The 13,712-nt window shown below is 41.1% G+C and overlaps 1 protein-coding gene across 13 annotated transcripts in view; it reads left to right on the top strand.

Annotated features, from left to right (window-relative positions):
* Rnf38 (ring finger protein 38) overlaps positions 1-13,712 on the top strand; it is a 109,261-nt gene that overhangs the window by 86,046 nt on the left and 9,503 nt on the right. For all 13 annotated transcript variants that reach the window (XM_021159937.2, XM_021159941.2, XM_021159931.1 and 10 more), the window contains 5 exons: positions 1,750-1,963; positions 7,689-7,856; positions 8,834-9,004; positions 10,615-10,776; positions 11,787-11,893. In XM_021159937.2, coding sequence (XP_021015596.1) covers positions 1,750-1,963; positions 7,689-7,856; positions 8,834-9,004; positions 10,615-10,776; positions 11,787-11,893 — 822 coding nt within the window. The remainder of the gene's footprint in view (positions 1-1,749; positions 1,964-7,688; positions 7,857-8,833; positions 9,005-10,614; positions 10,777-11,786; positions 11,894-13,712) is intronic.

The raw sequence follows: 13,712 nt of genomic DNA, 5'->3' as shown, positions 1-13,712 counted from the left end.
GGACATCAGAGAGCCCACTTTGCCATATACAGATGTAATGATAATGCAGAGTATCTGCAAGCCAGGAACAGAGCTCTCATCAGAACTCTTAGGTCAGTTACACCTCGATCAGAGACTGGTAGCCCGAGACCTTGGAGAGAATAAGGTCCTATTTAAGACATTCAGGCTATAATGTTTTGTTACAGCATTCTGAGAAGATTGGATATGGTCTTAAAAAACCACCATTGATATCCCAAACTAGTCAAAATAAATCTCTTTAGACACTTAATTAATGTCCAGTACTATATATATATATTAGGCAACTATATGGAAATGTTTGAGTAATTTGTGACTGCTAGTATGTGGACATAGGATTTTTAAAATAAAAGTTATATCTTAAATATCTGGTTGTTAATAGTCTTTTCCTGTTGTATGGTGAAGTGGTGTGCATTCAGAACATGTGAGACAAGTGGATAATCAGAAGGATAACATGGTACACCTCCTAGGTTAAATCTGGCCTCATACAACTCGGAAGTGCGCATGCACCAGCCCATCCCTTCTTCCTTCCAAGGGAGCAGACTTGGGGTTTATGGAGCCCCTGTTCATTGTGGTTTTGAATGCCTATATATATATATATTCTTAAACAGTACAGTTTGGGATTTTGTTTTCATTTAAATGTTTTCTTTGTTTTTTAAGCAGTCTGTTTATTGTTGATGGAAATAGATCATTTATTTATTTTTGAAATGTATTTACTTTTCTTTTATGTGCATTGGTGTTTTGCCTCCATGTATGTTGGTGTGAAGTGTCAGGTCCTGTGGAACTGGAGTTCCAGACAGTTGTGAGTCCCCATGTGGGTGCTGGGAATTGAACCCTGGTCTTCTAGAAGAATAGTGTTCGTAATCACTGTGCCGTCTGTCCAGCCCAGCAATTGTTTTTACTGTGATCTTCCATTAAAGTATGACAATTTGTTCCCCTGCTGTTGGTTAACAGTCCTGTCCAGGCTGTTATTACTCTCAAGAGTACTACTAGGAGCCTTTGCACACACACCTTATTTAAATGTACAGAAGCTGCACTAGGTATAAGCCTGAAATAGGAAATGGATGGCAGGTTGTGTTTACAGATGAGATAGAAACTAACTTTTGTTTCTAAATCTGCAAAAAGAATCACACTCTTCACTCATGGCAGAACAAAGAAGGAGCAGGGGATACTCAGCACTCACAAAACAGTAGTGGGAATCACAACGCAACAGGTATCTACCCATGATTCCATACAAGTGGTCAACAACTAAGTGACTAGAGGAGAAGAAAGCGCTCACTTGGGCTGGCAAGGTAGCTCAGTGTGTAAGAGTGTTTGGATCCCCAGGACTCACGCAGTAAAAGGAAAGAGGGAACTCTGCACATTGGCCTCGGATCTGCACAGATACACGCATGTTGTGCAGCTCACACACACACACACACACACACACACACACCAGTTTTTTTTATAAAAGGAGTGGTAAATTTTCCTTATCAGAGTAACATAGTATCCTTGCAAATCCAAGCTTGTTAAAACTTACTGGTAAGTCATATATTTAAATTAGTTGTGGGTTTTTTTTACAGTTAATTTGGAACGATAGCAATTATTTATTATTTGTACTTACCTTAGCATGTGCGTGTGCTTGCGTGTGTGCTTTTACACACACACACAATAGATAATAAGAATCCTGATGAATCATACTAGTTAGTAAGCAGTATAGTAATGACCTTCTTTTTGGCATTTACCCTATTATAGTCCTCCTGTTAGGCGCCAGCGAGGAAGACGGGAACGTCTGTCTCGACATAATTCCATTAGTCAAGATGAAAACTATCACCATCTCCCTTATGCACAGCAGCAAGCAATAGAGGAACCTCGAGCCTTCCACCCTCCGAATGTATCCCCCCGTCTGTTACATCCAGCTGCTCATCCCCCCCAGCAGAATGCAGTCATGGTTGACATACATGATCAGGTACAGTAGCAGAGTGTCCTGGAAATACAAGTGGTAAAAGTTAACGGTGGCTTATTAGGATCCATTGATTTGTTGTTGTTGTTGTTGTTGTTGTTGTTGCAGGTTTCTCTAATTCCTGAAATGTAGCTTGCTTGAGTTCTCCATTCCTTTTAGTAATGGAGATTTAGCCAGGTCTGTGGCACATAACTTGGACATTGTCTCAATGAATGAATGAGAGAAAATAAAGGACATGAAATGAGTTAGTGTTATTTTGAAGAGTACTTCAAAGAATTGTATAAGGAAAATTATAAAGTATTGTTGAGGAAATTTAAGAAAACCTGTATAAAAGATGAGCAGTTGGCTTGAAAGATCCAGTTTTGTAAAACCTGTCAGTTCTTAAGTAAATAACTAATGTAGAATTAATACACTATGCAGAATTAATGTAGTCCCAAATAAAATTAGAGTGGATTTGAAAAGTCGATCCTGATTTCTATGGCAATATATTTTTTAAACCTATAATTGAAAGCAAGCTGTTGCTAGTTGTTTTTGTACAGTTTTATTCTTACTCATTGATCTGCAGCAACTTTATTCAGCACACAGGGTCTAGCTTACAAACCTAAAAGGGACTACCTTGCCTTTTAAGAAAAAAAATCGTGGACTTAATCCTTGTTGTAAAGCCTCAAGCAAATGGTTCTCTCATGATTTTATTTTTTTTCTTTTTAATGTATGGTGTTTTACCTTCATGTACTTCTGTATACTATGTACATGTCTGGTGCCCAGTGGAGAGCAGCAAACGGAGTCCAGTCTCCTGGAACTGAAGTTACAGCTGGATAGCTGTGAGCCACCATGTGGGTGCCAGAATCAAACCTGGGTCCTCTTCAGTAGCTCCTAACCACTGAGCCATCTCTCTACCCCCTGCAAATCGCTTTTATTGGCTGAGTAGAAACAGCAGCACCATTTTAAGAATGCCAGTTCAGAGTCCCTGAGATGGATCAGTAGTGAAAAGTCTTTGCTGAGTTCAGTCACCAGGACTTACACAGCGGTAGGAAAGAATCAACCCCCACAGGTTGTCTTTTTATCCTCACACAGACATGCAAGCTGTTATTTTTAAATGCCAATTCAGAGTGTATTGTAGACTTACTGAATCAGACCCAGCAATATAGGTTACTATGCTTTCTAGGTAGTCGAAGTGTGTACTTCAGTTAGCCACTGTTGCATAGACCTGAGGAAAAACAACATAAGCAGAAGTAGCAATTCAACTTTCCCTCAGGACTGGGGAGTGAAGGCCCAAGTCTTGAATAAAACCAAGGGTTTTTGTACTTAAGCCAAACATCTAACCCTGCGCTAAGCAACATTTCCAGTTTACTTTAAATTTCTAGGACTATGCCATAGTCAGGCTAATGAAACAGATTCTAAAGCTTAGAAATAAGAAGACACATATGTGGATATTTTGTATTTGATATATGGTGATGGTTGAATTTGGAAGACAACCGAGTCTTTAATAAATGATGATAAAACAATTAGGTAGTTTATGAAGTTTCATTCCCTTCAGGAAGAAGGGCTTTCTTAAATAAGAGCACGTTAAAAAGTAAGCAAAACTAGTGGTACATGTATATAATTACAACTTTTTAATTTCATTGCTCTTTGTCAGACATATAATTGCTTGGTTTGCCAAAATAATTGGTAAGAGAGGAAGGAAGGTGTTGAGCACTGATGCAGTAATGACCCAGTATCCATGTGAATGAGTTTGAACTCTGGCTCTATCTCATTCACAGAAGTTAGATCAAGTACAGTTGGGATGTACCTCAGCTGTGTTGCCTAGCTACAAGGTGTGAGCTCTAGTACTCAACCAGATATGTGGTGCACCTGGAATTTCATTACCCAGGACGTGGTGGCTGGTGTATCAACAGTTCAAGGTTGTCCTACTTCGTAGAGTTCAGGGCTATCCTGAACTAGAGACTGAAAGCAAAAAGTTCAAGTTAGAGTTTAGATACGTATTAGAAAGGTAATATTATTAGTGAAAGTGATTATTTTTTAAGTAGGAAATACTCTTTAGTTTTAATTTTTAAAAATTTTAGATTTTTTTGAGTGGTTTTGCCTATGCATATGTACATCACATGTATACCTAGTGCCTACCGAGGTCAGAAGAGGGTGAAGGATCTTCTGGAACTAGAGTTACAGATGGTTGTGAACCAGGTGGGTGGTGGGAAATGAACCTGGGTCTTCTGCTAAAGCAGCAAGTGCTTTAAACTATTTAGCTTTCTCTCCAGTCCCAGCAAAGATTTCTAAATCTACGTGTATAAGGAAGTAGCCACGTTGACAAAAGTGGACTTCATTAAGATAAGAATTAAATGGCTTTCAAGGTGACTCCGCAGGTAAAGGCACATGGCCACCTAAGTTCAGTCCCCAGAGCCCACATAGTGCAAGGAGAAACCAGGTCCTGCAAGTTGTCCTCTTGGTTTCTGAGTGCACCCTGCACCTGTATGTTTCCAAATATAGACGACAATGGTGATGACGGTGATGTGATGGTGATGGAGGGAGGAGGAGTATAAGGAGATGGCTCAGTAGACTCTGGGCCTGCCTCACAACTCTGAGGAATGGATTAAGATGCTCATCAGTTATGTAGGATGTCCATAAAAATCAGTTGAGCAGAGTGGACTGCCTTTTTAGCCCTTGAGGTAGAGTTAACAGATAGCTGGGACAAGCTAAATCAAGCTGAAACAGAGAGCCCGCTGGTCAGCAAACGTGGTTTTCACAGAGTAGAGGATGGGCCATGAGCAGACAGTAGAGGCTATGAAAAAGAAAGGCTACCCAAATTCTCTAGGTAGAGAAATGCAAATGTAAATCAGACATGCTGTATATACCATTTCTCACTGACTGATTGGCAAGCATGTTAGTAACACAGATCTTTGAGGAGAGATGCTAGGAATTGGGTCCTTTTACACCACTTTTGGAGTTTAATCTACTTCGGGTGATTAGATGATACCCCTAAAAATGTGACCATGAGGATGAAGAGATGGCAGAGGCATTCTTGCAGAGGCTTGAGTTTTGTTCTTTTTTTTTTTTTTTTTTTTTTTTTAAAGATTTATTTATTTATTATATGTAAGTACACTGTAGCTGTCTTCAGACACTCCAGAAAAGGGAGTCAGATCTCGTTACGGATGGTTGTGAGCCANGATGGTTGTGAGCCACCATGTGGTTGCTGGGATTTGAACTCTGGACCTTCGGAAGAGCAGTCGGGTGCTCTTACCCACTGAGCCATCTCACCAGCCCTTGAGTTTTGTTCTTAAGCACCTGCTTTGGAAGATTCAAAACTGACATGAGCCCCAGTTGCAGGGCCGTCACATAAACTCACACAGGCGCACACATTACACGTTCATTCAAATGATAAATAAATCTCTTTTTTTGTTTTGTTTTTAAGATCTATTTAATTTATATGAGAACACTGTTGCTGTCTTCAGACACACCAGAAGTGGACATTGGATCCCATTACAGATGGTTGTGAGCCACCATGTGGTTGCTGGGAATTGAACTCAGGATCTCTAGAAGAACAGTCAGTGCTCTTATCTGCTGAGCCATCTTTTCAGCCTCAATCTCTGTTTTTAGAATCTGTTTACCCAGTATGCTTTGAGATAAATAGCTACTATTAATATAAAACAGCAAGGTGTGTTTGTAGTTGCAAAAGAGTAGTGACAGTGGTTGTGTACCTAGTACAAGTATGCTTGAAATATCCGGTTAACCTCAAAGAAAGGAGGGGAAGGCATAGCTACAGTGTTAGGTGGAAAAAGGAGGTTTGGTCTTCCTTACATTTCTATGCTGGGTGCTGGTAATGGAACCCAGGGCTTTGAGCAAGCACACTTACATGGGGTTCTGGATCCCTAACCCAGATTTAATATTAAATGCCACTTCCATTGTCGTCACCTGCTGCAACTGAACAAACACATGCTTTGGGCTAGAGAAAGGGCTCAGCAGCCAAGAGCACTGGCTGTTATTGAAGAGGACTCAGATTCAGTTCCCAGCATCCAAATGGCAGCTAACAATCATCTGTAACCACTTGTAGGGTAACCATTGCCCTTTCGTGGCTTCCATGGGCACTCTGATTGCATGATCTACAGGCAGGGAAAAAAGAAAAAAAAACACTGTACACATAAAAATCAGAATACATGTTTTAAAAAACCACGAGTTTTAATTTTTACAAGAGATGTTTTTAGGAGTATTGCTCTACAAAGCAGGCTGAAAGAGTTAACATACCACTAAGTTTTTCTAAAAGATTAATTCGTTGTGAATTTCACATTGTACTCCACTTCCACTCCTCTCTCCGGCTCTCCATATCCACTTCTGCACGTGCACTCTCCCCCCTCACCCCACAAAGAGTACAAAAACAAAAAAATCATCTCATGGTAGCTGCAGTGTGTCACTGTCACACAGTATGTCCTTTTGCCCAAATAGCTTCATTTGCTAATGTTCATTGCAATGAGTCATTGGTCGGGTTAGAAGCCTCTGACTTCTGCCACACTTTCAAAACTGCATCTTCTCTGGGACTCCTCTTAGATATGCTGTTACTGCCCAGTCATGAAGGTGCAGCAGCTTTGGCTCTGTAGGACTGGCCCCTTTCAGAAGTTTATAGATGGGGTAGATGTTGGTGGGCCTGATTAATAGATAGGTTGGTCTGCCGCCAGCTCTTCTGCACCAGCACCCCCAGGGTGAGCTCTCCCACTCTGCGTAGGTGAGGGGCAGGACTGGCTTTTCAGCGCTCATACCATCTGGGCTAGCTATAAAACCTTCCTATTGACACTACTAGAGAAAGCAAGGAAAGGTGTCACAGACCTAATTGTAGCACTTGGGAGGAAGCAGAGGATTAGGAATTCAAGGCCATTCTTGGCTCCATGGTGAGTTAGAGGCTAACTTGAATTAGGTAAGACTGTTTTAAAACAGAAAAAGAAATATGGCGAAAGTACAATGTGAGTGTGAATAGCAAATAGGGGAATCAGTACATTTGTTTGATAAGAGTCTCATTTATACAAAGTGAGTTCCAGGATAGCCAGAGCTATATAGAGAAACCCTGTCTCGAAAAAAAACAAAAAAAGAGTTTCATTTAGCCCAGGCGTTTAATACACTATATAAATAAAACACCTTGAATTTCTGATGCTTTTGGTTCCACCTCCCAGTACCAAGGTTACATGTTTGCACCACCATGCCTGGTTTATATGGTGCCGGGGTCACACCCAGGACCTCATAAAGATAAAGAAGTACCCTGTCTTAGTCAGGGTTTCTATTCCCGCACAAACATCATGACCAAGAAGCAGGTTGGGGAGGAAAGGGTTTATTCAGCTTACACTTCTATACTGCTGTTCATCCCCAAGGAAGTCAGGACTGGCACTCAAGCAGGGCAGGGAGCAGGAGCTGATGCACAGGCCTTGGAGGGATGTTCTTTACTGGCTTGCCTCCCCTGGCTTGCTCAGCCTGCTCTCTTATAGAACCCAAGACTACCAGCCCAGAGATGGTCCCACCCACAAGGGGCCTTTCCCCCTCGATCACTAATTGAGAAAATGCCCCACAGCTGGATCTCATGGAGGCATTTCCTCAACTGAAGCTCCTTTTTCTGTGATAACTCCAGCTGTGTTGAGTTGACACAAAACTAGCCAGTACATACCCTACTACTTGAGCTACCTCTCCAAGCCCTCAAATGTTAACTTTAAAAAATAGGTAACATTTTCTCAAAAGTAGTACTTTTCTTCCCTAAAAGCTCCATCAAGGAACAGTTCCTGTCTCCTACACGGTAACCACGGTGGCACCCCATGGGCTTCCACTCTGCACGGGCCAGCACATCCCTGCTTGCAGTACACAGCAGGTCCCAGGATGCTCAGTGGTTTTCAGTGGACAACACCTCCCGGTCTGTAGTGTGCCTCCTCCAGTAAGTCCATGTCTTTATTCTCATTTGATTTTAACTAAAAGTGTGCCAACCTGGTTTTGTTTATGACATAAGGTTCTTCAGTCCTCGCTTAGGATAGCTAACAAAGTTTAAGAACTGTCTTTGTAGCTTCACTTCCAACTGAAAGATTAAGTTTACTATAAGAAAAATCTCAGCATAAGTATTGTGACCACTAGGTAAAGTTAGCTTTAAAATAGGATACATTTTATTTAGAGTGATTAAAATATATACATTTAAGTGTCTTAAATCATATTTCTTCCTATTAAACAGTTTGTAATTAAACTTTAGTAAAGGTTTGCATCAGACTTAGTAATGTAGCATTCAATAGATAACGATCTTAGCCCTTACTGGGGCTTCGTTAGGGTCTCTTGAGTGACAGTCTAGAAACTTGATCTGGAAGGTAAAATTACTTGCTTAATGCTATAGAGACATTGAGATTCATACAACATATTTTTCCCTCTAGAGCTTATGTTTTAGCTTGTAATATTCTGACCCATAGTTTTTCTTACTTAACAACAAAGTGGCTAAGATCCAGAGGGACTCAGTAACTTATCTTCAGGGGAAAGCACTTGGAGAAAATCTTAAGTTTAACCCCCTGGTCTACCTGTGAGGTTAAAATAAACATCTGTGTATTAATGTATTAATTAAATGACCCAAGCAGGTCTCCCGGGAGGAGAGTAAAGCCCTGTGTGGTGTTCCCACCTGTGGCGTTGAGTGAGAGGGCAGTGAGGAGGAGATGCTTCCTTCCACACAGGGCTCCCTCTCAGAGGACAGACGAAAGCCATTTCTTACTTGGGGGTAGGAAAATAGTCTAGTACTTAAATGTTAGCTACTTTATATGATATGTTAGCTATTTTACATGAATTGGGGGAGATGTGGCAATTTGATTCATAACTTTTTCAAGAAAATTTTATATTCTGGCATCTTTTTACTTAAAAGTAATGAATTTTTTCTTGCAGATGCTTCAGGCATGTTCAGTTCAGCACTTACCAGTACCATATGCTGCGTTCCCGCCCCTCATTTCTAGTGATCCGTTTCTTATACATCCTCCTCATCTTTCTCCCCATCATCCTCCCCACTTGCCACCACCAGGCCAATTTGTCCCTTTCCAAACACAGCAGTCACGATCGGTAGGTATTTCTCTTCGTGTTTCTAGTTTTTCCAGAATGCTTAGGTTAGGCCAATTAGTTTAGTAAATGTAAATAATTTCCATTTAAGCATATAACATTGGTATTCTTATGGCTCTTGAAGGAATTAAAGGAACTTACAGATAGATAAGTTAGTTTAAACACACTTTAGAGCTAACTTATTTTAAAATTTTCCTTGTTATTTTAGTATTACTTAACTTAAGTGAATTTTTATTTCATATCTGCAGTCTTTCAGGCAGGTAGAGGCAAAGGGAACGTCTTCTCTAATTGGTACTAGGGTTTTTTCTATTCTATGTATTCTAATGATTTTTAAGTCTGTTCCTCCGTGTGTGCGTTCTGTAGTTGGGAAGGGGGGGGGGTGCATGGCATATGGAAGTCAGAGCACAATATGGTGAGGTTGGTCTTCTTCTACCTTCTGTGTACTTCAAGAGCTGGAACTTGGGTTGCCAGGACCACTCAGCAGGCACCGTCTGAGCCGTTTCAGTGCCTCATTCATGCATTTCTAAATTGAAAAGTTGGAAACCTTTTAATTGTCAGTCCTTAATCTTTTAAAGATGGGGAGGGGGAGAGAGAGTGAGTGTATACACCGTGTGTCACCATATGTGCAGGTGTCTATGGAGATGAGATGAGAGGCTCAGCACGTCCTGGAGCTGGGATTTCACTCTGTTGTGAGCCACCTTAGATGGGTGCTGGGAACTGAATTCTGCCTGGCAGAGCAACAACCTCCTAGTTACCTCTGCGGCTAGCCCTCCTCCTCCTCTTCTCCCCCCCCCCCCCCCCCCTTTTCTCATTTTTTTTCTCCTCTTCCTCCTCTTATTGGTTAGTAAAGTTTTTTGAAACAGTCTCCTTTAACCCAGGTTCATGAGACATTATTGTACAAAAGAAGCTTAGAGTGAGTCCACCTATTATACTATTTATTTTAAGAAAACACACTGCATGCTACGAAGTGCAATGTGCTTTATAATTGGTGCTCACAGTACATGAGGTTGGATTCTCCTTGTGTGTCTCAGGCTGTCCTCAAACAGTCTTCCTGCCTTCACCTCAAGTGTTAAAATTATAAGTATATTATAGGTATATGCTAGCATGCCCAGCCATAGTACACTTCTGAAGTAAGCTAAAAATGTGTCAATTTTGTAAGTAAGAATACTGAGAATTTGTCTAAAAGTCACATACTGATTGGCACTACAGCCTGTGATTTTTGTACTAGAGTGAAACTTGTACTGTACTGTGCCCCCTGGTTCTACTTCTGACTTACACACATACTATATATTAGTTCTTCAGGGAGGCTCGGTGTCTGAAAATCTCTGTTGATCAGGGTATTATGACAACTCAAACTTTTAATTTCCATAGAATTGGCTTGCAATGATTTTTTTCCTCTCCTATTTTGAGAGTTTGGGTATTAAACGACATGTATACTGTACTAGATGATGCAAATGCTTAATGTGTAAATAAGACAAAATATAATTAAATATAGGAAATCTTGGGTCCACTTATATTTTTTTAGTTTGATGTATCAACAATGGCCTGGTAATATTAAGAAAAGCAATTTTTTTAAAGTGTTAGGGGTATGCTGATTTCTTTTCCCTCCACAGCCTCTGCAGAGGATAGAAAATGAAGTGGAGCTCTTAGGAGAACATCTTCAAGTAGGCAGTTTTACTTATCCCCCTTCAGCCCATCCCCCAACATTACCTCCGTCAGCTCCTTTGCAGTTCCTGACACATGACCCTTTGCATCAGGAGGTGTCCTTTGGAGTAGTAAGTCTTCATTCATTGTTAATACTCATTTAATTGTTTGACAACTTATTTTGAGTTTTCAGTGTAACTCTGGAAATGTTCAGAATTCATGTATTCTTAAAGTCCACTTGCATGTGTGTTTAATCCTGATTGTTGTATCAACATGAAAGAACTAGTTAATGCCACTTGAACAGTAAGTTTTTTAAAAACCAGGTGTCAGCTGAGCATGGTAGCACAGGCCTGTAATCCCAACACTGAGAAGGTAGAAGCACAGAGGATTACTTAACTTATAAAGGCCAGGTTGGTCTAAAAAGCAAGGTTCTGGCTGATCTGGGCTAGATAGGAAGACCTTGTCTTAAAAAGAAAGCAGGTTGGCTAGGCTGGAAAGATGGCTCAGCAATTAAGAGCACTGACTGCAATTCCCAGCAACCACATAGTGGCTCGCAGCCATCTGTAATGGGGTCTGATGCCCTCTTCTGGTGTGTCTGAAGATATATATATATACACACATACACACACACACACACACATACACACACATATATGTGTGTGTGCATGCTCATATATAAGTAAATCTTTAAAGGGTGGGAGAAGCAAGTTGTATTTGAGCATTGAGGCAGATGGAGCTCTGAGTTGGACACTAGACTGGTCTACAGAGTGGCATCCAGCACAGCTAGGGCTATATACTATATAGAAAGATATAACAAACATGACCAACAAAAACCAAGTTGGGGCCTGCAAGGGAGACTCAGAGGTAAGGGTGCTTGCCATGGAAGCCTGGTAACTTGAGTTCCATCCCAGAACTCACAGGAGGATACTAGGAGAGAGAAGCAGCTCCCTAGCCTTGTCCTCTGATCCTCGCCTGCATGCCGTAACAGGTGCACCTGCCTAAACACCATGCACACACACACACACAACGGTTTGCTTTCTTTTTTTTTTCTTTTTTTTTTTTTTAGTTTTTAAAAAAAAGTGTATTATTTGACACTGATTTTAAACATAAAGTGATCATTTTCAACCTTTCCTTCCTACAGCCTTATCCACCATTTATGCCTCGGAGACTCACAGGACGTAGTAGATACCGATCCCAGCAGCCAATGCCCCCTCCTCCTTACCATCCCAGCTTACTACCATACGTGCTGTAAGTTCCTTCTTTTACTGACCTCTCTGGAGAGGCTTTGCTTTATGAGTGCCCTCGCTGTGGCCTGTGACTTACTATGCGTTACCATACTGCTTTTGCTTGATGTTAAGTTGGACTTGAGAGCCAGTCGTTAAGGAAGAAAATGAGAAGGTAAAAACTCTTTAATTTTGTATCAGATTACAAAATGGAAAAATTTTAAGTATTGCCACTTACACAGTTGAGTCAGGTTTTTTTTGTTTTGTTTTGGTTTGTTTGTGTTTTTTTAGATTTAATTTTGTGTGAGTCTTGCTTGCAAGTATATGTATGTATATCGTGTGCATACAGTACCTATGGAGGCCAGATGAGGACATTGGATCTCTGGACCTGGAGTTACAGATGGTTGTAAGCCACACTATTGATGATGGGAACCTAACCTAAGTCCTCTGCAAGAACACAAGTGCTCTTAATTGCTGAACCATTTTTTCAGCTCCTAGAGTCATAAATCAACTACTGTTTTTACACTTCTGAGAATCTGTGTGGTTGGGGAGCACATGCATGCCACAGTTTGTGTGTGAAGGTCAGAGGACACCTTGGGGATGTCTGTTCTCTTTACTCTGAATTCCAGGGATCAGACTCAGATCTAAGGCTTGCAGGGAGCAACCTTACTGAGCATCTCTTAGGCCCTAGAATCAAACAGAAGAAGTCATTTTTACCTCTTAGAACCAACCAGTCTGTTAGGATTGAGTTTATCTGTAATGAACATCATCGGTTAAACATGGTAGTTTTTTATTTCTTACATAATGAAGGCTACCTCCAGGGTGGTTTGTTCCCCTTGTGTCTGTGGGAATGGATTCTTCTGCCCTCAAACTTGGGCCGTGATAGTACAGTAGTTATAGAAGTGGGTGGGAGGCTGGGTGTGCTAGCATAGGAAGAGTCCCAGGAATCAAGAGGGCGTACCAAGCCAGGTGTGGTTAAATAGCAAGACCCTGGCCTCACAGAAAAGTAGGGTTAAAAAGAAAGAGAGTAAAGTAGGTGTGTCTGCTTACCTCTTCTCCTGACATTTCCCAGGATGGAGCATACTGCCATTGTTGATCCTTCATTGACTGGGACTCAGTCACATGTCTATAATTACTTTCTAAGACGAGTATGAAATGTCATCTTTAAACTACAGGTTATTTTTCCTGATAATCTTAGCTCACCCTCTTTCCCCTTACCGCACACCTTCCTCTCCTATTTGTCTTAAAATAAGATAACAGTCCAACTTAGAGCTCAAAAATGTTTCTATTTAATCTTCTGTATCTCCATGTAAACTTTAAAATTAGCATTCATTTTGTACTACAAGTTATAAAAGTAACTTTTATTCTCCTCCTTATAAGTAATTAGCACCTTGGAGACTTTGCTGCCTCTGTCTGTTAACCTAGGCCTAGTCCTGGAAGCTTCCAGCCTCCGTACAATCTCCTCTAGGCCTAGACAGTTTGCAGCCTCCGAGACTCGCTGCTGAAGAAGCTCATCCTTTGTAGTTCTCTCTGAGTCTGGCTGGCTGCTCAGCTCAGCTGTCCTGGCTCAGACTCCTCTCCAAGTTGACTGAGTCAAACTGGCTTCTCTCTCAGCCTCTTAATTGCTCTGCTTGGCCTCATACTAACTTTGGCAGTCTGTTCTAATCCTCCTGGCTCCTTCTCATTCTCTGGCTCATTTCTATTATCACCTGTGTCTAGCTTGTTCTTTCTCTGTAATTTGTCTCTATACAACTGTCCCAGTGAATCTTTCTCTTCCTTTCTCTGCACTGCCCCTCAGGTAGCTTCCCTCCTCTCTGTTCTCCTGAGAGTTTCTCTCTGAGTCA

This window comes from Mus caroli, chromosome 4, assembly GCF_900094665.2.
Source record: "Mus caroli chromosome 4, CAROLI_EIJ_v1.1, whole genome shotgun sequence".
In the NCBI taxonomy this organism is placed as follows: Eukaryota; Metazoa; Chordata; class Mammalia; order Rodentia; family Muridae; genus Mus; species Mus caroli.
The sequence above is the reverse complement of the archived record's forward strand: the minus strand, read 5'-3'. Positions and strand labels throughout refer to the sequence as shown.